Source organism: Peromyscus leucopus, chromosome 2 (assembly GCF_004664715.2).
Source record: "Peromyscus leucopus breed LL Stock chromosome 2, UCI_PerLeu_2.1, whole genome shotgun sequence".
Lineage (NCBI taxonomy): Eukaryota > Metazoa > Chordata > Mammalia > Rodentia > Cricetidae > Peromyscus > Peromyscus leucopus.
Window position 1 is genome coordinate 127,646,070 of NC_051064.1, and position 26,254 is coordinate 127,672,323.

Genomic DNA, 26,254 nt, shown 5'->3' on the forward strand with positions numbered 1-26,254 from the left:
GTCCTGGAACTAGCTTTGTAGACCAGGCTGACCTTGAATTCACAGAGATTCACCTGGCTCTGCCTCCCCAGTGCTGGGATTAAAGGCGTCGTGCGCCACCACCGCCCGGCTAGACAATGTTTCTAAGATGTCAGCATATCACTGCTTTTCTTCTTTCATAAGGGAGAACTTATTAACAGAAATGCACCAATATCGAGTAGCTGATAGTAATGTTGAATGAAGATGGGTCTAGTCTGCCTTCCAATTGCTTTATCTCTCATTCTGCAGGGTCATGCAGCAGCCTTGCTGAGACCTAAGTGGCTGGTACAATCTAATCTGAATAGTTTTGATTCAGTAGAATAAAGATTTTTTTTTTTTTTTTTTGGTTTTTCGAGACAGGGTTTCTCTGTGTAGCTTTGCGCCTTTTCTGGAACTCACTTGTAGCCAGGCTGGCTCGAACTCACAGAGATCCGCCTGGCTCTGCCTTCCGAGTGCTGGGATTAAAGGCGTGCGCCACCACCGCCCGGCAGAATAAAGATTTTTGAGACAGAATCAAAAAGTTTAAATCCCCAGGTAGTAACCACCGCCACCAATGCTGACGTAATAAATCAGATCAGGCCGAATTAGTGAATCCAGTTTAATCTGGGCAGATCATTCCTGGGTGGTCCCAGTGGAAGAGGAGAAGCCATGAAGGGGTACCCAGAGGGGAAGTCTTGTGCCAGAACTTAAATACCCTCTGGGGGTGGTCTTGAGCATCTCTGGGGGAGGAGCCATGTTCAGAGGGCTTTCTGAGATGAGGCAGGGTTTGGGGAAAGAGAGAATGTGAAGATGGATTGAGGTGGAGCTTCCACCAGAACATTCCAGACTCTTTGGGCATATGGATGCAGGGGGCTGAGGTGGAACTTCCACCAGAACAAGAATCTCACATAGCCCAGTTTGTTCTTGAGTACATTATGTACCAAGAATGTCCTTAAAGTTTAGCTCTTGCCGGGCGGTGGCGGCGCACACCTTTAATCCCAGCACTCAGGAGGCAGAGCCAGGCGGATCTCTGTGAGTTCGAGGCCAGCCTGGTCTACAGAGTGAGATTCAGGACAGGCACCAAAACTACACGGAGAAACCCTGTCTCGAAAAACCAAAAAAAAAAAAACAAACAAAAATATTCAGCTTTTCCTGCATCCACTTTCATACCTGGGAACACAGGTATGTGCCACCATGCTAGTTTTTACAGTGTTGGGGATGTCACCACAAATGTTAGATGAGCACACGGAGCCATATTCCCAGCCCCAAATAAAGATTTTTTTTTTTGTCCTCCCCCTAAAGAGATTTAAAAATGATTATCTTCATGCTGGGCATGGTGGCATATGCCATCTCGACACTCTTTTAGAAAAAGTCTGGTTATATAGTCCTGGCTGGCCTTGAACCTGCAGTGATTCTCCTCAAGTTCCTGGGCGTTGTAATTATAGGCATGAGCCGCCATTCCAGCTTATTCCTTCAATTTGCTGTTCAATACGAAGACAAGCATTCTTCTCAGTATTACAAACTTCCTGTGATATGCTGCTTACACTTTTCAGCCTCAACACCTTTTGTCTTCCAGGCTATAACACTGGGTGACTTTAGAGATCCATGTGTTTTTTGTTATCTTGTTTTGTGACAGTGTCTCTCTTTGTATCTCTGACTGGCCTGGCCAGTTGTCCTCTGATCTCCAGGTGCATGGCACACACGTGCGCGCGCGCACACGCGCACACACACACACACAAAAGGTCAAAGGACAAAACAAAGCAGAATGTAATGTGACAACTTAAGGATCTATGATCTATGAGGGAAAGGGAATCGTTGGAGTCATTTTATCAGGTTAGTGTGGATAAGAAAACAAGGATTTTATGTTTGTAGGCAGTGATAATATCTAAACCAGATGAAACAAATTCTGAATATAAGAATTCAAAGCCAGGTATAGTGGCACACATCTTTAATCTCAGCACTCAGGAGGCAGAGAGGTAGGGGGAATCTCTGTAAGTTTGAGGCCAGCGTTGTCTACAGGGTGAGTTTCAGCACAGTCAGGGTTATATAGAGACCCTGTCTTTAAAAAAAAAAATAAAGCAGGGAGGTGGTGGTGCACACCTTTAATCCCAGCACTTGGGAGGCAGAGGCAGGTGGATCTCTGAGTTCTTTGTAGCCAGGGCTACACAGAAAAAAATTTACTAAAAAAAAAAAATAATAGCAATAATAAGCTAATAATGAAATAAAAATAAAGAGAAGAGACAGTAGCTAGGAGGGGCATTAAAGGATATGGTTAGTTGTCATCACGGAAGATATAGAGGGTCTGGGGAAACATCTCAGTGGTGGAGCAGTTGGTATCTTGGACTTCTAGGTCCCAGGAAGCCTGGGGATGTTTTAAATGACATTTATTTTGTGGGCACGTGCATATATGGACATGTGTGACATCACAGGACAACTTGCTTGCAGGAGTTGGTTCTCTCCTTTCACCATGTGGGTCTGAGTGATTGAACTCAAATCATCAGGTAGCAGGAACCTGTATCTGAACTAATCATCTTGCTGGCCCAACACTGGGGGGTTTGGGGACTTTGAAGGAAAAAGGTTGCTGCCATAATTGGTTGATTTCATATTGATACTTATCAATACCTTAATATAAAAAAATTTTGTTCCTGTGGAGCTGAGGGTTGAACCTAAGGCCTCAAAGTAGTAAAGGGCTTGCAAGCTAGACAAGCACTTTATTACTGAGTTATGTCCTCAACTCTGCATAATTTTTTTTTTTTTTTTCTGACAGGGTCTCACTATGTAGCTCTTGATGGCCTGGAACTCACTATGTAGAACAGGCTGGCCTCCAGTTCACAGAGATCCACCTGCCTTTGCCTCTTGAGTGCTGGGATTATAGCATACCCAACCTAATATATAATATGGTAACTTTTTTTTTTCTCAGAAGAAAGGGTTTATTTGGATAACACTTCCACATTGTAGTCTGTCATTGAAGGAAGCTAGGACAGGAACTCAAATAGGGCAGGATCTTGAAGGTAGGAGCTGATACTAAGGCCATGGAGGAGTGCTGCTTACTGGCTTGCTCAGCCTGCTTTTTATTTTATTTTATTTAAATTATTATTTTTTATTTATTTATTAACAATTTATTTATTATGTATACAGTGTTCTGTTTGCATGTATCCCTACAGGCCAGAAGAGGGCGCCAGATCTCATTACAGATGGTTGTGAGCCATCATGCGGTTGCTGGGAATTGAACTCAGGACCTCTGGATGAACACCCAGTGTTCTTAACCTCTGAGCCATCTCTCCAGCCCTATTTAAATTATTTTACATTCCAACTACAGTTCCTCCTCCTTCCCCTCCTCACACGCCCCCTCCACCCCCATTCACTCCTCAGAGAGGGTAAGGCCTCTCAAGGGGAGTCAACAAAGTCTGACATTTCAAGGTGAGAGGCAGGACCAAGCCCCTTTCCCATGCATCAAGGCTGAGCAGGTATCCCTCCACAGGGAATGGGCTCCAAAAAGCCAGTTCATGTATTAGGGATAAATCCTGGTCCCACTGCCAGGGGCCCTACAAACTGACCAAGATACAACTGTCACCCACATTCAGAGGGCCTAGTTTGGTCCCATGCGGGTTCCCCAGCTGTCAGTTCAGAGTCAGTGAGCTCCCACTAGCTCAGGTCAGCTGTCTTTGTCGGTTTCCCCATCGTGATCTTGACACACACCCTCCCTTGCTCCTATAATCCCTCCTCCCTGTCTTCGACTAGAGTCCAGGAGCTGGGTCCAGGTTCAGTGCTTAGCTGGGGATCTCTGCATCTGCTTCCATCAGTTACTGGATAAAGGCTCTCTCATGACAATTAGGGCAGTCATCAATCTGATTACAGGAGGCCAGTTTAGGCACCCTCTCCACTATTGCTAGGAGTCTTAGCTGGGGTCATCCTTATGGATTCCTGGGAATTTTCCCAGCACCAGTTTCTCTCTAACCCCATAATGACTCCCTCTATCAAGATATCTCTTTCCTTTCTCTCTCTCTTTCTGTCCCTCCTGCAACTCAACCATCCTGTTACCTAGTGTTCATATCCCCCTAACACCACCACCTACCACCAACCCCGTTTACCCAGGAGATCTTATCTATTTCCCCTTCCTAGGGCAATCCATGCTTGTCCCTTTTAGGGTAATAACTTTTGTTTTTTGAAACAGGGTCTCACTACGTAGCTCTGGTATGATATGTAAATGATGCAGGCTTTGAGCCTCCAGCTTTTACCACCTAAAATTTGAGATTACATAGTGTCATCCCACCCAACTAATTTCTATTTTTTTGAGACAGGATCTCTCTATGTAGCCCTTGATGTCCTGGAACACTCTATGTAGATCAGGCTGGCCTCCCAACTCACACAGATGTACCTACCTCTGCCTCCCAAGTGCTGGGATTAAAGTCATGTGCTCTCACCTAATTTTTTTTTTTTTTTTTTTTTTTTTTGGTTTTTCGAGACAGGATTTCTCTGTGTAGTTTTGTGCCTTTCCTCAAACTCGCTTTGTAGACCAGGCTGGCCTTGAATTCAAAGAGATCTGCCTGCCTCTGCCTCCCGAATGCTGGGATTAAATGCCTGCACCACCACCACCCCGGCACCTAAGTAATTTTTAAAGTCTCTTACCTGTTTATGAAGTATTAAGTGGAGGGGATAAATAAAAAAATTGCTGGGCAGTGGTGGCACAGGCCTTTAATCCCAGCACTTGGGAGGCAGAGCCAGGTGGATTTCTATGAGTTCGAGACCAGCATGGGCTACAGAGTGAGTTCCAGGAAAGGCACCAAAGCTACACAGAGAAAGAAACCCTGTCTCAAAAAACCAGAAACAAAACAAAATCACCTCAGCCAACCTGGTGGTTGCATGCCTTTAGGCCAAGCCCTTGGGAGGGAGGCAGATCTATGAGTTTGAGGCCAGACTGGTCTACAGAGTGAGTTCCAGGACAGGCAAGGCTACAGAGAGAAACTCTGTCTCGAAAAATCAAAACAGAAAAATTCATGTTCCTTTCCCAAGATTTGTGTTTGTAAATTATTACTGTATACATACATGCAGTCATAATCTATCTTTTTTACCCCTATGTTTGGATTGAACTGTGACTTCTGCATGCCAGGCTGTGTCCTCAGCTCTCTAACTCAGTGTTCCTCTTGGACAAAGACTGTATTCGCTTAAGCCTAATGGCGTATTTTATAGTGCTACAACAACTTGTGTTCCTATGGGCTATTTTTGCTTTTCCTTTTTTTTTTCTTTCTTTTTTTTTTTTTTTTTTTTTTTTTTTTGGTTTTTTCGAGACAGGGTTTCTCTGTGTAGCTTTGCGCCTTTCCTGGAGCTCACTTGGTAGCCCAGGCTGGCCTCGAACTCACGAAGATCCGCCTGCCTCTGCCTCCCGAGTGCTGGGATTAAAGGCGTGCGCCACCACGCCCGGCTTTTTTTTTTTTTTTTTTTTAAATGTTTCATGTAGCCCAAGCTGGCTTCTAACTGAATGCAGTTGATAATGTAGAGATAAACTTGAACTCCTGATTATGCTGTTTCCACCTCCCAAGTGATGGGCTCACATGTGTTTGCCAACTTGCTGGCCTCCGATGATGTTTCAATGAAATAAATATTTGTGCTTAGAGACTCTGTGAGATGTTTCTCTAACTTCATTGGCACAAAGAAGAGTTAGATACCAGGTGCTCAATTTATAACTTTGAACCAGTGAATATGTTTTTCTGGACGAGAATAGCGGACTGCTCAAAGAAGAATAGAAGAAAGAAAAGAGCTTTCCCAGCCTATCAGGAACTGATGTGGCCCTGGATATTTGATTTCACGGGAAAGTTGCAAGGCATCGCCCATTCAAATTTCTTCCAACAAATCACAGAGGCGCATAGGCAACTCCTTACTCCTTCATAGGCCAAGTGGAAAACTCAGCCCCTCCCTTCCTCCCGCCTCTCTCTAGGCAGCCAATAAGGAAGATCTAGGTTTCATCATCAAGTACCGCACTTGCTATTGGGTGGCTGAACTGTCAATCTCGGGAAGGCGGGCCAGGCCGCGCTGGCCTATTTAAGAAGAGGACAAAGGCGGTGCGCCGCTTGTGTCGTCCGCCATTTTGTGCGAGGCAAGGTGGCATCCACGTTCCCCGAGCGACTTCTCCGCTTCTGCCTCAACCGCCCCTTGACTGCAGCGATGTCTCGGGATCGGTTCCGGAGTCGCGGCGGCGGCGGCGGCGGCTTCCATCGGCGTGGAGGCGGCGGCGGCCGCGGCGGCCTCCACGACTTCCGCTCTCCGCCGCCCGGCATGGGCCTCAACCAGAACCGCGGCCCCATGGGCCCGGGCCCTGGCGGCCCCAAGCCCCCGATCCCGCCTCCGCCTCCGCACCAGCAGCAGCACCAGCCGCCGCCGCAGCAGCCGCCGCCGCAGCAGCCCCCACCGCAGCAGCCGCCGCCGCACCAGCAGCCGCCGCCGCACCAGCAGCCGCCCCATCCGCAGCCCCCGCCGCCGCCGCCAGACTCGTCCAAGCCCGTCGTCCCCCAAGGCCCCGGCTCCGCGCCGGGAGTGAGCGCTGCGCCGCCTCCCGCCGGCTCGGCCCCGCCTGCCAACCCCCGACCACCGGCGGCGCCCCGCCGGGCCCGGGCCCTACCCCGACCCCGCCACCCGCGGTCACCTCCACCACCCCGGCCCGCCTCCGCCTTCCACACCGAGCAGCGGCGTCTCCACGACGCCGCCACAGACCGCTGGCCCTCCGCCTCCCCCCGCCGGCGGCGCGGGCCCAGGGCCTAAGCCAGGCCCGGGCCCGGGCCCAGGCGGCCCGAAAGGCGGCAAGATGCCCGGTGGGCCGAAACCCGGAGGTGGCCCGGGCATGGGCGCTCCCGGCGGGCACCCGAAGCCACCGCACCGGGGTGGCGGCGAGCCCCGCGGGGGCCGCCAGCACCACCCGCCCTACCACCAGCAGCATCACCAGGGGCCCCCTCCCAGCGGGCCCGCCGCCCGCACCGAGGAGAAGATATCCGACTCGGAGGTGAGTCGTACCACGAGCGCGCCGTCCGTTCCCCTAAGATGGCGGCGCCTCTCTACCCTCGGCGTGTTTTTTTTTTTTTTCTTTCCCCCGCCCGCGGCAGCGCAGGCCTCCATTTTGTTGCCTGCCGGAAGCGCGCCTGCGCATGCTCGCGAAGGCGGGGCTGCCGGCCGGCCGGCGGGGAGAACAGTTCGCTAGGGATCGGCTTCCAGCGGGAGGGCCGCTGCCACCGCTGCTGGCTTGGCGGTGGGGTTGGCAGAAGCTGCCAGTCCCCGGGGGCTGTGCCGGTGCGATGCGGTGCTCTTAGAGGAGAGAGTTTTAGCGCAGTTCCGGGCCCCGGTTCATCCTTGTCGAGTCTCTGGTTGACGTCAGCAAGTGTTGTTGATTGACATTGGCTGATAACGGCGCGTGTGTTTTAAAGCCTTTTGTCTGGTCGCGGCCTTTCCGATGTTAGAGTCTGTGATCCTGTTGCATCACCCCGTACGGTACAACTTGGTAGTGTTTGTGTGGGAGAAAAAAAGAATATCGTTACGAATGGGTTTAAGATAGGGCCTGTTTGGGACAACCAGAATTGGTTTTGTTTGTTTTTTGTTTTTGTTTTCTGCTTTGGTGTCTGAATTCCAGTTTTTTCATTAGGGATTTAAAGCCAACTTGTCTCTCTTGCGGAGGCCTGGAGAAAAAACTTACACACAGCGCTGTCGGTTGTTTGTGGGGAACCTACCTGCTGATATCACAGAGGATGAATTCAAAAGACTGTTTGCTAAATACGGAGAACCCGGAGAAGTTTTTATCAACAAAGGCAAAGGGTTCGGGTTCATTAAACTTGTGAGTGTATTTGGTTGTTTTTTTTATAAACATAGACGTAATAAAAAATATTTGGGTTTCTTTTTTTCTTTTGCAAAGTCTTGAAAGCTTGATTTTAAACTTCTTCCCAGTTACTGGGAAGAAGTAACTGGCCTTGAGATTTTTCGTCATCGATATAGTATGTACTGGGGCAGAGCAACAAAGACCTTTAGTCCTCGGGGTGTTGGAAGGGACTGCGGGAAGATGATGCTTCAGTTGAGTGAGTTGTAAGAATAGGAAGGGGTATGACAAATTGGACATTAGCTAGATTTGGAGTTGTTTAAAAATGTTTCTGATATTTACAGGAGTCTAGAGCCTTGGCTGAAATCGCCAAAGCTGAACTTGATGATACCCCCATGAGGGGTAGACAGCTTCGGGTTCGCTTTGCCACACATGCTGCAGCTCTTTCTGTTCGGAATCTTTCACCCTATGTTTCTAATGAACTGTTGGAAGAGGCCTTTAGCCAGTTTGGTCCTATTGAGAGGGCTGTTGTAATTGTGGATGATCGTGGAAGATCTACAGGGAAAGGCATTGTTGAATTTGCTTCAAAGCCAGCAGCAAGAAAAGCATTTGAAAGATGCAGTGAAGGCGTTTTCTTACTGACAACGTAAGTTGTCTTTTGTTTATGATAAATTTTTGATAATTTTGGGGGTTACAAATAAAGTTGGAAGGAAGTTAAGGTGAGGAATCATTTCTGTTACTAGGACGCCTCGCCCAGTCATTGTGGAACCTCTTGAACAATTAGATGATGAAGATGGTCTTCCTGAAAAACTGGCCCAGAAGAATCCAATGTATCAAAAGTAAGATTAAGCTTTTTGGTGCGCTAAAAGAAAAGTTAGTAATTTTATATTCTGCTTAGGAGTTATGAAATTTTTGTCTGGCTGTGTATGTCTGGTTGCTGTGGAAATCCCTTATGAAGGCCAAGTTTACCAAAACCTTGACCAAATCCTGACTTCTGTCTCTCTCAAGTGCTGGAATTATAGATGTGAGCCGTCAAGACAAGTCTTAGGAATATGTTACAATGTTGCTTGAATATGCTTAATAAATCTCAGGCTCAGACAGAATTTTTAGTTTTGGGATTTGGGGGTGGAGTAGTTTTGGGTTTTTAGAAACAAGGTTTCTCTGTAAACCTAGCTGTCCTGTAACTTGCTTTGTGAAAGACCAGGATGGCCTTCAAACCCAGGAGTCTACCTATCTCTGCCTTCTAGAGTACTGGGACTAAAAGCCTGTGCCACCATGTCTGGCTTCAGGCAGAACTTGAAGGTGTTCAGTTTAAATACATTCACAACTGTTTCAGATATATGCTTAAATTAAATTGCATGAGATCTGTTTGATGTTGGTGGGAAAAAATAGGCCTGGACAATTGTGCTATAGGAAATAGGGAAGGTGGGGTTTCTTACCTACCTATCACTGTGTTATTATTATTACTATTATTATTTTTAACTTTAATTTTTTTAATTTAGACATAGGGTCTCCCTGTAGACCAGACTGGCCTAGAACTCATGCATCATCATGCATTTCTTCTGGCTTCTTGCTTTATTTTATATCATAACTTGTTTCCTTGATTGTTTCCTTGATTCGATACAATTTAGGTAAATAATTCAGGGTTACACGTGTGCATTTATCTAGGAGGCAAGTTCCAGGTCAGCCAGGACTACACAGTGAGACATTGTCTCAAAAAGGGGAGGGGATTATAAAGAAGATAGTATGAGACTGAGCGAAGGCTTCAGGGGAATGAAAGTGTTGATAGAAATCCTTTATTAAGCAGTGTCTGCAAAGTACAATTTAATTTTTAATGTGTGTGGATGTTTCCCTGCATGTATGTCTGTGCACCATGTGTGCCTGCTTCCCAAGGAGGCAAGAGAGAGTGCTAGGAACCAGGTCCCTTGTAAGAACTGCTGTGCTTTTTTCCCCACCTACTGCTAAGCCGTCTTTCCAGTCCCTTTCACCATCATTCTGATTTGTGTCTTGTGATTCTTAACACAGTTGAGCAGGATTGCAAGTTAAGGGATCTTACAGACATCACAGTGGTATAGAGAAAAGCACCATGTCTTGTGTTTCTTTGTCCATCCTTGGTGCTGGGGGTCAAATCCAGGGCATTGTTCATTATGCTACGTGCTTACACAAGTGCTTTACTACTGGGCCATATCCTTACCCATACTTACTATTTTCCTTGTCAGGATTTCTCTGTAGTCCTGACTGTCCTGGAACTCAGATCTGCCTGCCTCTGTCTCCCCAGTGCTGGAATTAAAGGCATGAGCCATCATGCCTAGGTTAAAGTTTTGATTTTTAGAAAGGTATTAATACATTCTCACATTGGCTTTATATAAATTTTGTGTTGTCAGGGAGAGAGAAACACCTCCTCGTTTTGCTCAGCATGGCACATTTGAGTATGAATATTCTCAACGGTGGAAGTCCTTGGATGAAATGGAAAAACAGCAAAGGGAACAAGTTGAAAAAAACATGAAGGATGCAAAAGATAAATTGGAAAGTGAAATGGAAGATGCCTACCATGAGCATCAAGCAAATCTTTTGCGCCAAGGTAAAAAAAAAAAAAAAAAAAAAAGCTTCAGAATTTTACTGGTGAGGATCAGTTGGCCTTTAAAGTGGCCAGAACTTCATTAACACGAATCTCAAAGTGTTAATTTCCAATGTTTAGATCTGATGAGACGCCAGGAAGAATTGAGGCGCATGGAAGAACTTCACAGTCAGGAAATGCAGAAGCGTAAAGAAATGCAATTGAGGTATAGTGTTAAATCCAGCCTTCACTTCCACCTTGTAGACAAGACGTACTAAGTGCCTTAGGAAAGCTTATTCTTTGCCAGAATGCTGCTGTCTATAGAGTTATGTTCTAGACTTGGAACAGTATAGCTTGACCTACACATTTTAAAATTATAAGACAAACCACTACTAGCTCTTCAAGTTTTTTGTTTTTTGTTTTTCGAGACAGGGTTTCTCTGTGTAGCTTTGCACCTTTCCTGGAACTCATTTGGTAGCCTGAGCTGTACCTCCAACTCACAAAGATCCGCCTGCCTCTGCCTCCCGAGTGCTGGGATTAAAGGCGTGTGCCACCACCGCCAGGCTTCAAGTATTTTTTTGAATCAAGGTGTTGTTGCTGTGTGGCACTAGCTAGCTTGAGATCCCTTTCCCTCTTCTTTTCGCTTGAGCACTCGGTTTAAAGGCAAGGACCACCATAACTGGCTGACCTCTTAAGTATAAATTTTAAGGGTATAGATGACACTTTGGTTTATATGCTTGAAAAACATTTGTAGACAAGAGGAGGAACGGCGTAGACGAGAGGAAGAGATGATGATTCGCCAACGAGAGATGGAAGAACAAATGAGACGCCAGAGAGAAGAAAGTTACAGCAGGATGGGCTACATGGACCCTGTAAGTTGTGTGTCCAGTCTAATTGGAGCTGTCTGGGGCCTCCCTGGGGCGGGGGACAGTTAGCATGAAGTTGACTTGGTGCCTTCAGTGCAGCTGTCTGTCGTCTGTTGTGTGTCGTGTGTGGTACTCAACATAACCAGATCTCACTGGATCAGATTTTGTTTGTTCTTATTTTTTCTTGTATAACACCTCTGGCCTCTATCTTAGAGGTCCACCTGCCTTGTCCTCCCTGGTTCTGGGAGTACAGGCATGCACCACTTCTTACCTTTTTGGAGTTTTATTTCTTTGTTTTGATAGTCTAACCAGTGTTCAGGACACTTGCAATCAGAGAAACATGCTTTTTTGAGCCTTGAATTGTTTTTTGTGTGTGTTTGTACTTTGAGGCAAGGTCTTGCTCTGTAGCCTTGGCTGGCCTAGAATTCTCTATGTATACTAGAGCTACACTGGTGTCAAACAGTGAGCTTCCTGCCTCTGTCGCCCAAGTGCATGGAATTAGAAGTGTGTCCCTCCAAGCCTGGATACATTTGTGTTTGTTAAATTTTCTTTGTACTTGAGTACTTGACTTGGTGTAAGTTTCACCTATAAGTAAGAGTTTTAATTTTGTACTTTTTTTTCCCCCAGAGAGAAAGAGACATGAGAATGGGTGGTGGTGGAACAATGAACATGGGAGGTAAGTGAGAGGATTCAGTGGAGGGTGTTAACACAGCGCAGCAGTGCTCTGGTGGTGCTGACTACTGTTTTTGTCTCCCAGATCCCTATGGTTCAGGAGGCCAGAAATTTCCACCTCTAGGTGGTGGTGGTGGCATAGGTTATGAAGCCAATCCTGGAGTTCCACCAGCAACCATGAGTGGTTCCATGATGGGAAGCGACATGGTAATGTATCCTGTGGGACATAGTACAAAGGAAATGCTTAATTTCATGACTTGAGTGTTTTATTTTTTCCTCTCTCTTTCTCTCTTTAAAGTAGCTAACTTGGACTTTTAGTTCCCCCATTGTGTAAATATATATAATACTGAGGACTACTTTGGCAATGTAGAACTGTGTGTGGTAACCTAACAGATCTGGTTGCCAACAAGGAGTCAATGCTGCTGTATATAGAGTTATCTTTGGCAATAAGTAGATAGGTTTATTGTCTGTGCACTTTGGAACCCCAGTGCATGGCAAATCCAAATTTTTAGATGCTAGGTAATTGTATATGGTTTGTCTTCATCCAAGTGAGAGAAATGGCACAGTGCCATTCTTCGAGCTGGTATTTGCCATAAGTAGGAATGAGACTCAAGGCTTGTATGTAGCCTTAAGCATGTTAGAGCGACAGGTAGGACTTGGATCTGTAATTGGTGTGGTTTCTATTTCTAGCCCGTGAAAAAGAACTGTCTAGTGTTCTGACTCGTCGTTTCCCACCTGCTGGGTCTCTGTAGGTACATCTGAAAGGAACTGATGGTTCTACTTTGCTACAGGGTAGCAAAAGGCAACAGCAATTTAAGCATACTGATTGTGTGCATTTGTTCTAGACCCCTTGATGCAATCACACTTTTATCTCTATGAGATAGCCTGTCAGGTGCTTTCCAATAGTAAAGTGAATTTTGGTATGAGTGGCTGCAGTAGGGCTTTACAGATCCTTAGGAACTGCATTTTGGCGGGAATACATTTTTGTAACTGAATTGAATCTAAATAATTCACCTGTAGGCTTTTGTCACAAAGGAGCTGCATTTTCTAGCTCATAGGATTGATTTTCTAAATAAGAATTTATGGTTTTAGTGTGAGATCTCATTTAAAACCTGCCTAAGGTTTCTTGAAAAATTTAAGTTAGCATTATAAATGGTTGGATATAGTGCTGTTAGATTTCATCAAATTGAACTTAAAATTAACATTTTGGTCTTACATACTTTGTAGAAGGCACAAGGTGTATCAAATTTATTATTAACTAGTTTCTTAGTGTTCTTAGGTTCTGTGTCTAGACACAGGTTTATGCATTTAACAACTCCTAAGTTCTTAAGTATTGTAAGATAACTCTGAAACCTAAAATTTTCTTTTTAGCTCTATTGTAGAAGCCATACAGTTTTGAAGATTTTTTTCAAAAGTAAAAGATTAAGAGTAGTCTGTTCGAGTAGTTCTATAGTGTTTTAAGTTGAAATTGTAGGAACAGTTAAAGCCTGGTGCCATTTTTATTTTATTTTTATTTTTTTATTTTGAGTAATGACCAGTAACTGGGTTCTTTTGAGTAGAATTGTAAGTGGAAAGCCTGTAGGGTTCTGTTGTTAGGATATGTGGGTTTTATTTTACTTTGTGTTTACAGTGAAAGTACCTAAAACTGGAGGAGTAGGGAAGTCACTCACTGCTTTATTGCAGTCCCCCTAGCTCGGGGAATAGGCTGTTTTGGGAGATAACCTGAAACATGGAATCATAGAACAAAGTGATAGTGTACTTTCCAAAACTACGAAAAAGTTGGACTTTTGAAGTAGTTGGGCTGTGTATTGTGTTTGTAACAATGCAGAAACATACTGTGCATGTAAGTGTCTGGTTTATAGTGATGGCTCTGAAGTGTGGTATGCCTGTGAGACTGTGGCAACATGAGTTTTTGATCAAGTCACTGTGCCGGTTAAGTAAAAATCTATTAGTTTTTTGTGCTTTTTCTTTTTTGTAGTCCGGTAGCATTTTATTAAGCTTCATTCCAACTTTTTAAGATTTCTGCAACTTTGCAGATGTGTCTTAAGATCTTGAAAAGCACAAGGTTTCTTATGCAGCACATGCCACTAACTGGTGAGTAGGTCTTTGTCACTTCTTGAGTGAGTTGCTTTTTGTCTGATTGAGCTTCTTATGGTTGGAGATGATTTTCTGTTCATACCTGGACAGGTGTTTCAGTGGATTAATCTGATGTGAATTTCTTAGAACTCATTTTCGAATGGGTTTTCACATCTGCACTAATTAAATTTTTTAGCACTACAGGGAAGATCTATTCTTTGAAACAGGTGTATGAGAATGGCTCAAGTGGGAACATACCACAAGGCATGTATTACCGTAAACTAATTTTCAAATTACCCTTTTTTCCTTTCTATGTTCCCGGTACCTGTGGATCGACTCATTGGTGATTGTATCGACGAACGTTGACTACGGAACCTTCTAAAATATTTACTTAACACACATGGACATCAACTACATTTAATGAACTGTTAATTTACTGTTCCAATAGCGTACTGAGCGCTTTGGGCAGGGAGGTGCGGGTCCTGTGGGTGGACAGGGTCCTAGAGGAATGGGGCCTGGAACTCCAGCAGGATATGGCAGAGGGAGAGAAGAGTATGAAGGGCCAAACAAAAAACCCCGATTTTAGATAGCTAGGCTTTCATTCCAGTTTGTTTTTGTCTTTTCTTGTTTAGATACCACTTTTAAATTCTTGCATTTTAGTAAGAAAGCTACCTTTTTATGGATGTTAGCAGTTTATTGACCTGATATTTGTAAATGGTCTGTTTGGGCAGGTAAAATTATGTAACGCAGTGTTTGAAACAGGAGAAAACAATTTCTTTTTATTTACTTTTTTTTTAACTGTATAATGTTTCTCAAGTTAATGGCAGTGTACCTTGTGCCACTGAATTTCCAAAGTGTACCATTTTTTTTACTGTGCTTCGAATAAATAGAAAAATAGTTATACTGATCTTCAACTTTGCCATTCATGCTTCTCTGCACATTAGGCTAGGTATTCCCACTTGGAAAGCATGAGCGTGTCTAGGCCTTTGAGTGGCATATGCCATTTCTGGGAAATGTATCTGGAGGCTAAATATTCTTTCTACAAATGGTGGCCCCCCGCCCTGTTTTAAAAAGAAATGCATATTGAAGTAGTTAGATTTGTTTGGCATTATAGGAAGCAAGCTGGTGCTAAGCATTTTTAAATGGTTATGTTAGAAAAGTTGAACTGTAAATCTTAATTCAGGAACATGTACTAAGATTATGGAATGGGTATAAACTACTGGTAGCAAGAGAAGGGGGGGCGGGTTAAATGATCCCTTATGGCCCTATCTATCTATGATCCTTTCCTTGAAAGCTTTTGAGAATGGAAAGATCATATCATTGCATTTCCCCTATTGTTTTGTTTTAAATGAATAAATCCCAAGCCCTATAATTGGCTTGTACTGAACTTTTGCATTTGAATTAAAGATTGTTAAACATGAAGCCTTTTCATGTATTACTTCAAGTGATTTAAAAGATGGGATTTAGTCTGGAATTTTAACTTGAAGAGTTAAGGGTTAGTTGTTAATTATAAGGTATGTTTAGCCTTATGTACTCCTAAACATACACCTCCTTGTGCTATTGAGCAAAATCTGTAGTCTGAAAAATGTATTGGTTCTTTTAAGAACTAGTGGTGACTGTTACCAAGTAGGACTGCCAATAACCATTCTCATCTATGGAGTTGACCTGGTTATACCATTCTTTTTAACGTAGCACTAAATCTGGAGAGAGTTGGTCAGGCTACATGGGATAAATACTCTTTCCTCCACCGTAAGCTTAGGGGTGTTTCCATGATGTTAGTTGATTATCAACTTCATTGAATTTCCTTTCACTAGAACAAGAGACTTTCTGACTTAATAATAATAAAGTAGATTGTTTACTGTTGTCTATGAGTATAATGGGAGCTTGATTTTTCTTCCCAGTGTAAATACGTTAAGAGAAGACTTCTAACAGTACTAAAGTAATTGAATGGCTTGGCTCTGTTCTTAGTTACATTTCCATTCAAGTCTATACATTATAGAACTTTCACTATGGAATGTTTTCATCCTTTTCACCTCTGTCCTTGGTGCTAATTGGCAAAAAATTCTAAATCACTTGCTGAGGTTGAGTACTGTGCTTGAGTACAAAAGGAGACCTATTGTAGAAACAATTGAGTTCTTCATGAATAGGAAAATACCGTAATTTTTTTTAGAAAGTAAACACTAGTGGATTATAAGAAGCATGTCACCAAATGGTTTTATGACTGACAGGTATATGGTGTATTAAGGGAGAAAAATCTACTTAAAAAATAGATTAATTTTTCTTCACCAGTACACTTGGAAATAGGTAGTTCCATCATAATTTTAGCAATCAGAAAGTTTTTGGCCCAAGTGAAGTTAATAATTGGTGATATATAAAGGTTTTCTGTACGGATACAAAGATCTGGATTTGAAAGGAGCTCATTTGGTTGAATTGTATAGTAGGGACTTGAGGGGTGTTCATGGGACACCCATGGAGGGTGAGTTTGAATGTATGTGGGTGGGGGCTGGAGGGGGAATGGGAAAATCTGCCTATAAAATTAATGTTTCAGTTTATTTTTCAGATTACATGCCTTTCTTTATAAGGGATGCTGGCACAGACCCCTAAAATAAGCTTTTGGTAGTAGTGTACTACAGAGTGGTGAAGGATGCTTACAGGAGAACTTCTTGAGATTGTGGCTTTTGATAGCCTTTATTGTGGGCTGTAGAGCTGCTAAACCGTGTTTAGCAGATAAGGTTGCATAGTGTCAACCGACCGACACTGATTTTGATCAGTGTACCAAGGGTTGTAAGCTACTGAGACTTTCCATGAGTCTTACATGTGATGGTTTTAGCCTAATAGTGAATTGAAATCATCTTGAGCAGTTGAACCAAAAGCTAAAAAGGAAACTTAGGGTGGGAGGGGAGGGGAAGATAACAGGACGTATTTTAGACATTCTCCCTTGGAAGAAATAACCTGCCCTATTTCCTCCTTCACATCCTCAAAATTTTGTTTGCAGGGTATCCTTGTAAAAATATCTCCTTAAAGTTTCATTCTCTAAGACAGAAATTTAATAGACATATGCTACAAGCTGAACCCATTGACATACATTATGTGGTGAGACCATATTTTTTTGTCCTTAGGACATTAAATTCCTAAGTACTTTAAGACCCACCACTCTTTGTGTGTTGTACCACTAATATAAAGAGAAAATCTGGGAAAATTGTAATGTTACACCTGTGCAGTTCTTACAAGTGGCATATCATGGTAGATAAAATTTAGGTACTTGGCTTGGGCAAGCCACAACGTTGTGGCGAAATGTTTTGTGGTGTTCTTGGACTGCAATTGTGCACTATTAAAGTAGTGGCCTGCTACATAACTGCGTTTAGCCAGCATTTCTGCAGTGCGTAACTGTGAGGAACGTAGTACCGCAAATGGCAATGGACATTAGGACCCGGATGTAGTATTCCTGCTTGCTCCAAGATTCTCATTGCCGACTGCATACAGGTAGGTAACAAGCAATATAATCTAACTTGGTGACTTGCTATGTGCTTTTATTCAGTGGGCATTCTGACATCACACTTCTGACAGTGAAATAACAGTGCAGCACCTGATACTTGTATAATAAGCTAGGTTAATTCAAAATCTGGGTCTGGGGTTAGATCTGTAATTTATTAGGAAGAATTCAGTGTTGTTGGAGATCTCAGAAAAAATGCAAACTTGAATCTTTGGTGTGTCTTGGAAATTTTGTGGTTTTCTTTAGTTACACTGTAACTGAAGATACAATGGAGCACATCTGGTGGGGGGAGGGGAGCCAACCAAACCATGCTTGACCTGGGGTGCTCATAGCACCTTGATGAAGACTGTAGTCTGTGATAATTAGTCTCCTTGGTAGCAAACTTGACCTCCCATTGGTCGGCAATGTCTAATTTCATTATGCAATCTTGGTCATTGTTTTGCAAGTTGATTAAATCAAGACTAAATGACACAGGGTGGGGGTGTGTTTTTCTGTCTTTTTTTTTTTTTTTTTGTAATGTGATAAAATTTTTGTAGGTGTGGGCTTCATGGGAACACTTGTTACTAACTTGGGCTTAGACGGGAATCTTATGAATAGTTCATGTTAAGTGGCTTGTCTTTGAGTATGTTTATCCTCTAAACTTGGGGGAAAGTAGTGTGAAACACTGACTTCCTGCAGTTGAAACCATGGGGAATCGTTCCCTGTCATAGGACTTCGTCGTATTCTGTAGAATATGAGTGCATTTGTTCAGAGTAGCTCTTCCTTCCTAGTGTAGGGATGGGGTTGATGACAGTCCAAAATGTTAATAATCACAGGAGTACATGAGTCTTCAAAGCATTTTCCTTTGTTGCTTAGGACTTGAGCTTTCTATCAGCTGTTGTTGTAGACCTCACTTCAGTTTAACCTTGGTGTTTAGGTAGCATGCATGAGAAACAGCTTCCACTCATAATGCTTTCTGTTCTATAACTGGAAAGTTTGGTTCATTTTGCATACGTGCCGCTGAAAACTTCAGGACTGTGAGAATTTTCTTTCACTGTATCAAGAAAAATGGCTTGCTTTTGGTCAGGCAAGTCAGATGGTGGGGCAGATTTGTATTTACTCCAAACAACCAACTTGTGATTACTGACAGATGAAAGCAATGGTGACTTAGCTCCTTATACCATACAAACCATACAGTGTGACATGAGTATCACTAACCTACCTGGAACCCTGATGGGGACATTGCAGGGTCATAGTCTGTTAAATCGGTAGCACAGGCTTGCTACCGTGGCTCAGTTAGTGATTTTGAATGTTAACAAGAGCTCAGGCTTATTCTTTTGAACAGTAACAACTTTTGCAGAGAATATACTTGATAAAATATGTGGACTTAGGGAATTTGGGGTGGGGTTATTTTTCTTCCCCTTGGTCTGCTTTAAGATTAGGCTTTTGTACTTCAGAATGAGAAACCACTGACTTTATGTAGATTTCTGCTAGTTTAATTTGTATGTAGGTGTAAATTGTGAATATTACAGTACATTGGGATTTTAAAACACTAAAAAAATGGGAATTAAATGGGTTCCAGTAATACTGAGGTGCTCGCATTGTATTTCATAATCTTGTTGCAACCAAAATAATTGTTTTTTAAATGAAAACCTATGTTCAGAGGTGTGGTGCCAGAATGTATTATTATTGTACTGTTAGGCCCTTGGAGCAGATCCCGGTGCTTTCTGAAAGATGAAAGAGATGTAATGGGTGCTCTTGATACAAGGCTGCTTGCAGCCTCCCAGCAATGCATACTCTCACTCTCCCTAATGAAGAGATGTGTGTGATTAGTTTTGGACTTTAACCTTAATGGGGTGCATGTCTCCATTGTTAATCATTGTCAGCTGCAGTGACATGATCCATAGTCCCTGCATTACTGCTGCCTTTGTGTTAATGATTTTGGATAGGTCTTAGAGCTCTGGGGTGTTTGTTCTGAGCCTTTTCTTGGTTTCGGCTTTAGCTGATAATGTTTAGTGCTGTCTAGCTAGTGCAGTTCTCAAATGGCTCCCTACGAGGGAGAGAATCCAGAGGATTTAACTGCTCCTTATCATCTGTCATTGCTGCTAGATAATGATTGGCAATTTTTTAGACGCAAATGTGGAAATCTCAACAGCTGTTGGTGAACAACAAATCATAAAATGTTTTTGAACACCAGTGCTGGAGAAAAAAAAATGAAGGTGAAAAGGGCCTGGACATAGAATAGGAATAATTGGAGAATGGGGAAAGAATGCAAAACAATATAGTATCCCTTATGGATGGTCCATGTGCAACAGAACTATTGCATATACACCTGCGGCAGTAGTGATACAGGGAGGAAGAAAAACCTGGAACTTGAATTAAGGCTGAGCTTTCTGTTTCTTGTGCACTGTGCCAGGTATATAGTGAAGGCCATTGACTCTTTCTCAGAACAACTTTCCTTGCTGTTGGAGTAAGGCATAGCTTCCCTGCCCTAACTGAAACACAGTGAGGACTTGGAGAGCAAAGATGGAGGCAAACATAGGCTTGCAGGGTAAAGACTGCAGTGTTGTGTGCTGTGGGAAAAGGGTCAAAGCACTCTGCTTGGAGGTATTCTGCCGAAGAGAGAGACACAACCAATTGACTGGGGAAGCGGTATGTTGCTCAGTCAGGTAGACGTTGGCACACACCTTCACATAAGGGATAGTATATTTTGGGTGCAGTCAAACTTCATTGTGCTCAGACTGGTGAAACTAGAAATGAGGCTTTTGCATTTTAAAGAAGATAGTTTTCATCCTAATTCTGTCATCTACTTATTACTTACAGAAAGAATAATTTTAGATTCCCCCCATAAAGTTTCTTCCTTTTTTTTTTTTTTTTTTAAATGCTACAACTTATTCCAGTCTTTAATCTCTGGAATTTTGCTCTTTTAAATTTGGAAGTTAACTAGCATTTTTTTTCAAGCCTTTATCTTACACCCTTGTCTTTCATATTAACTTTTTCTTATTATTCTTTAGGTGAGAATGATTGATGTTGGCTGATTTTGGAGTCTCTGCTTGAAGTAAGTGTCCTTAGAAATGGGGCTTTGGGGATCTGATTTATCTTTGGTTTGATGCTGAAAATTGTTTGGTTCTCCAAAATTTATGCCCAGTTTATGTTTAAAAATTGTGTGACAGTCGAGGGTTAGGCATCAGGGGCACTTGCGGTGCGTGCTGTGTGACACCTGGTGTGATTTGTATTACCTGCATGGCAGCACCCATAACACACATGAAGACAAATTTTAAATTGCATAGTAGTGACCCACACCTTTAATCCCAACACTTGGGAAGAAGAGGGAGGTGGATCTCTGAGTTAAGGCTAGCCTAGTCTACAGACCTATCCAGGACAACCAACCAGATCTATACAGAAAAACCATTTTCTTGAAAAAAAACCCAAAAAATTGAAAACAAAGAATAAAAAAAAAAAAAAAAACTCAAAATGCTGCATGCTTAAAACAGAAAAATTAACAGCTACAAAAAAACAGAAAAAAAAAACACCTGGAAATAAGAAGAAATATGCTATACTTTCAGGTTTTAAAACCTCATGTCAGTGTTGTTCTTTGGGCCACCTTGGTCTTTACCACATATAGCTATACCAAATATATTGTGTGTAATATATTGCTATATATATATATTTTTTTTTTTTTTTTTTTTTTTTTTTTTTTTTTTTTTTATTTTTATATAAAATTGTTTAGAGCCTGTGCCCAAAAATTTGGTCTTTGTTAGTACCAGTACAAGATACATAGGCTATAATGTATGGGCTATTTAAATCTTGTTTTATAGGTGGAATCAGATGTTCTCAAGATACCATACAACATGGTCCAGCCAAGAAGAAAAGCGACACGTGTAGCCTGACAGACACTCTAGGTAAGTGAAATGAAGGTTGGATTTCTTTGGAGACAGCCTTGTGTGTAGTAGGAAAGCACAGGGCCCGCTGTGAAGTAAAACACAACCCTTTTACCTTGGTCCTCCTCTTCCCCCTACCTCCAGAGAACTGGATTACAGGAAGGTGTCACCATACTTGGTGTGTGTGTGTGTGTGTGTGTGTGTGTGTGTGTGTGTGTGTGCGCGCGCGCACGCGCTCTGTAAGAATTGTCGAGGGCTTCGGGAAAGATGTTGGGCAGATAATACCTCAGCTTGCTGAGCTCCATCCTCACCCAGCAGTTTAAACTGCCTTGTAGCTCCTTGTTTGCTACTCCAAACCCCCACTAACTACCACATTCCTTGGTTTAACAGGGTTAGGCAAATTGGTTAGTAACTTGTCTTAAATTTTGATTCCTGGTTCTTTTGGATTAATCATATTTTTTAATTGACAGGATCAAGTGAGCTGTGTCAGAAAATGAGTCAAGACGAAAGAGGAATGAACTTACTGCCATTTAATAAAGATATTTTAAAATCTTGATTGTCTTTTGTTCAAATAGGGCTGTTTTTTTTATTTGTCTGATTATGTACCCAAAGTTAAATCTAGGTAGTAGAGTCATCTATTTGGTGTCCTATACATACATACATTGTCAAACTGGGGCTTAGCAGGATTACAAGAACATCCAGTGAAGTCTTAAAGTTGATGCTGGAAGAACAGGCTTGTTTTTCGAGACAGGGTTTCTCTGTGTAGCTTTGCACCTTTCCTGGAACTCACTTGGTAGCCCAGGCTGGCCTCGAACTCAGAGAGATCCGCCTGCCTCTGCCTCCCGAGTGCTGGAATTAAAGGCGTGCACCACCACCGCCCAGCAGGAACAGGCTATTTAGTTAACATTTTGTTTGTTTTCTAGACAGGGTTTCTCTATAGTCCTGACTGTCCTGGAACTTACTCTGTAGCCCAGGCTGGCCTTGAACTCAGAGAGATCCTCCTGCCTCTGCGCTATCAACACTACTGGAGGGAAAATGATTTTGTTTTGTTTTGTTCTTGTTTTTTCGAGACAGGGTTTCTCTGTGTAGTTCTGTCCCTTTCCTGGAACTCATTCTGTAGCCCAGGCTGGCCTTGAACTCAGAGAGATCCTCCTGCCTCTGCGCTATCAACACTACTGGAGGGAAAATGATTTTGTTTTGTTTTGTTCTTGTTTTTTCGAGACAGGGTTTCTCTGTGTAGTTCTGTCCCTTTCCTGGAACTCACTCTGTAGACCAGGCTGGCCTGAACTCACAGAGATCCGCCTGCCTCTGCCTTCCGAGTGCTGGGATTAAAGGTGTGTGCTACCATACCACCTGGCCATAATGATTTTTAAAGCCTGAAAATCAGATGTTCTAGCCAGGCAGGCAGATCTGAGTTCCAGGACAACCACAGTGACATAGTGAGACAGACTCTGACTTAAAGTAGAAAAGGTTTTACGACATTTAGTTTAGTAGAGGATTCTTAACATGTGAATGAAGTAAAGAACAAGACTAGCTAGAATTTAGGGAGCATCAGAGAAGTTCAACAATCTGGAGAAAGGGGGTCAGGTCAGTGGGGTAGTGGGTAGAGGTGATGACCCGAGTTGAATTCCTTGCCATCCACATGATCGCAGGACAGAAGTGACTCCAACTTTGGCACTTGTCTTTTAGTAAACAAATGCTGGTGCACACAAACTAGTACCTTGAAAAGTGCTGAATAGATGTCAGCAGCATGTACTAGGGAACCCTTCAGCAACCTGAGTTAACTGAGAATAGAGAACCAGCTAGCAAAGCTATTTCTAGGAAAGTTTACCGAGTCTACAGGTCAGTGTTGTGTGGATAGATGGCTTCTTGAAGACCTAGGTTCAGTTCCCAGTATCCCCAGGAGGTGTGCTAAGTCCAGTTCCAGGAAGTCTAGATAGGGCGCCCTTCATCTCTGCTCCTCTTGAGTGCAGAGATTTGTGCAGATAAGCACGTGATCTGTAAAATGTACGGTGAGAAAAGCCTTAGACACTGCTGAGGAAGTACGCAATTGTGTGGTCACTCAAACACATGGAATTAACCACCATACATGTTCAACTCTGGTATTAATGTTGGCAAGTGGGATGCTGGTTGAGTATTTGCCAAGTGTCGCTTGCCCCAGACATGAGTGACTGACCACAAGCCTAACAGGATAATATTCAGAACCTAAAAGTATGCAATTGACATGAGTCGTTCATTGCAACATAAATTAACAACACAGGCCATATGTGTGTGTGAAATATCCAGGACAGGAAGTTGGTTGCTTTCGGCACTGAGCGCAATAGGTGGTGGTCTAGTGAACAGAAAACAATGACTGGTGGTGATGGTGCCTGCCTTTAATTCCAGACCCTGGGAAATAGAAGATGGGCCTGCCAGGGCTGAATTGTGAGATCAGTTTCCCACGTTGGGATTAGAGACAAGTGCACTCAACGCTTGGTTTTCAGCCTTTTGTTTTTTGGGTTTTTTTTTTTTTTTTTTTTTTTTTGTTTTGTTTTGTTTTGTTTTTCGAGACAGGGTTTCTCTGTGTAGCTTTGTGCTTTTCCTGGAACTCACTTGGTAGCCCAGGCTGGCCTCGAACTCAAATCCGCCTGGCTCTGCCTCCCCGAGTGCTGGGATTAAAGGCATGTGCCACCACCCGCTGGCCGGTTTTCAGCCTTTTCTGAGAAGAAGCATACCTTAATGTCTGGCAATTTAAATGACTCCATAAAACTAGGCTGTCACACAAACAGTAACTCAACCCTCTTCAGAATGACCAGTGCAGCTGACAGGTTGTGTACAGTGTGCACACCAGAAGAGGGCAATAGATGGTTGTGAGTCACCATGTGGTTGCTGAGAATTGAACTCTGGGATCTGTTAGAGCAGCCAATGCTCTGAGCCATCTCTCCGTTCCCAATAGGTTGGTTTCTATCAGGTTAAAAGCAGCTTGGGCAAGAAGGGGTTTATTTCAGTTTACAATTTACAGTTTCACAGCACAGTCCACGCAGACAAGTCTGTAGGACCCAAAAGGGAAGAGGCATGGAAGCAGTATCCAATGCAAAGGCATGAAGGCCTTACTGGATTGCTTACTTGGCTTGTTTTGTTTTTGGTTTCTCAAGACAGGGTTTCTGTAACAGTCATAGTGCTGTCAATAACGGTCAGGGCTGTCCTGGAACTCTCTCTGTAGCCCAGATTAAGCCATGAACTCCCAGACGCTCCTGCCTCTGCCTCCCAATTGCTGGGATTAAAGGCCTGTACTACTACCATACAGCTCATCTTTTTTTTTTATTTTTATTTTTTGGGTTTATATGACAGGGTTTCTGTGTATCTTTGGAGCTTGTCTTAGAACTCAATTTGTAGACCAGTCTGTCCTTGAACTCGGGATCTGCCTGCCTCTGCCTCCCAGGTGCTGGGATTAAAGGCAGCACCACCACTGCCTGGCCTCGGCCTGTTATAGCACCCAGGACCACCAACACAGAGATGGCACCTCCCATGGTGAGCTGGTCAATCAAGAAAAGCTACCACACCTGCCTAACAGGCCAATCTGGTTGGGAGCATTTTCTCACTAGAGATTCACTTAATTGAGTAGCTTGTCAGGTTGGTAGAAACTAGTCAGCACAGTTACCTGTTGCTTTAAAGGAAGCTACTGATGGAGTAGCCTTGGACCACAATTAGGATTAATGTCATTTGTAGGGATGTTGCTGTGCTCATGAAGGCACTCTGGTCGGAGGGAGATTAGGCCTGGAGTGCCTGGCTCTTGTCTTTCAGATGCTTGTAGAAATAGAGTATCACACAATCGTTAGCTATATCTTAGTTCCTAAGAAGAAAAATGACTGGTGATTTTCCTTAGTGAAGGCTGGCCTTGAGTACTTCCTCCTTTCTCAGCCTTTGAAACACAGAATTTCTTGTTGCCTTTAAGGACAGTAAGGCAGGAAGGCTTTGGCATAGGTTCCACTTTGAGGCTGTGGTAGTGGTGAGGGAGATCACTTAAATGCACACACACACACACACACACACACACGTATGTATGTATGTATGTATGTATAATTTTTATTTGTTTTGGTAACTGTGTATGCCATATATGTGCAGTTGCCTAAGGAAGCCAGAAGAGGGCTTTGAATTCCTTAGAACTGCACTATAAATGGTTGTCATCTGCCACAGGTGGTGCTGGGAACTAGAGTCTTCTGGGAGAGCAGCTGTAGCTAGAGTTTTCCTGCCTTGCCCATAGTCAGGACAAATCTTTGTCACCCATCAGTCCCACAGCCGCTCAGACCCAACCAAGTAAACACAGAGACTTAATATTGCTTACAAACTGTATGGCCATGGCAGGCCTCTTGCTAACTGTTCTTATAGCTTAAATTAATCCATTTCCATAAATCTATACCTTGCCACGTGGCTCGTGGCTTACCGGCATCTTTACATTCTTTACATGCTGCTTGTCCTGGCGGTGGCTGGCAGTGACTCCTTCTGCCTTCCTGTTCTTTCTTTTCTCCTCTCTGTTAGTCCCGCCTATACTTCCTGCCTAGCCACGGGCCAATCAGTGTTTTATTTATTGACCAATCCAAGCAACACATTTGCCATACAGAACATTCCATAGCAAGCAGCAAGTGCTCTTATCTCACTTTTCCATTCCCCAAGGTGGCTACTTTTATTTTTTAAAATAAAACATCTTTTTCTTAAAACTTTTTATTTTGTTTGGGCCATGGTAGTGCACCCCTTTAATCCCAGCACTTGGGAGGCAGAGACAGGTGAATCTTAAGGAGTTCAAGGTCAGCCTGGACTACACAGTTCCAGAATAGCTGGATCTGACTAAATTTGTTTATGAGTATTTTGTATGTATGTATGTATGTATGTATGTATGTGTGTGTGTGTGTGTACACTAAATGTGTTCCTCGGGCCAGTGATGCCAGAAGAGGTCATCAG

The 26,254-nt window shown here is 43.2% G+C and overlaps 1 protein-coding gene across 1 annotated transcript; it reads left to right on the forward strand.

Moving 5' to 3' along the window:
- Positions 1-6,045: 6,045 nt before the first annotated feature.
- Sfpq (splicing factor proline and glutamine rich) lies at positions 6,046-21,872 on the forward strand. The gene is given in 14 exon segments (XM_028861639.2): positions 6,046-6,573; positions 6,576-6,642; positions 6,645-6,991; positions 7,625-7,813; positions 8,137-8,438; positions 8,536-8,631; positions 10,177-10,373; positions 10,491-10,575; positions 11,104-11,221; positions 11,843-11,891; positions 11,973-12,094; positions 14,412-20,493; positions 21,254-21,337; positions 21,787-21,872. Coding segments are annotated over 12 exon segments (2,124 nt in total). The 5' UTR covers positions 6,046-6,159; the 3' UTR covers positions 14,550-20,493; positions 21,254-21,337; positions 21,787-21,872.
- The last annotated feature ends 4,382 nt before the right edge of the window (positions 21,873-26,254 follow it).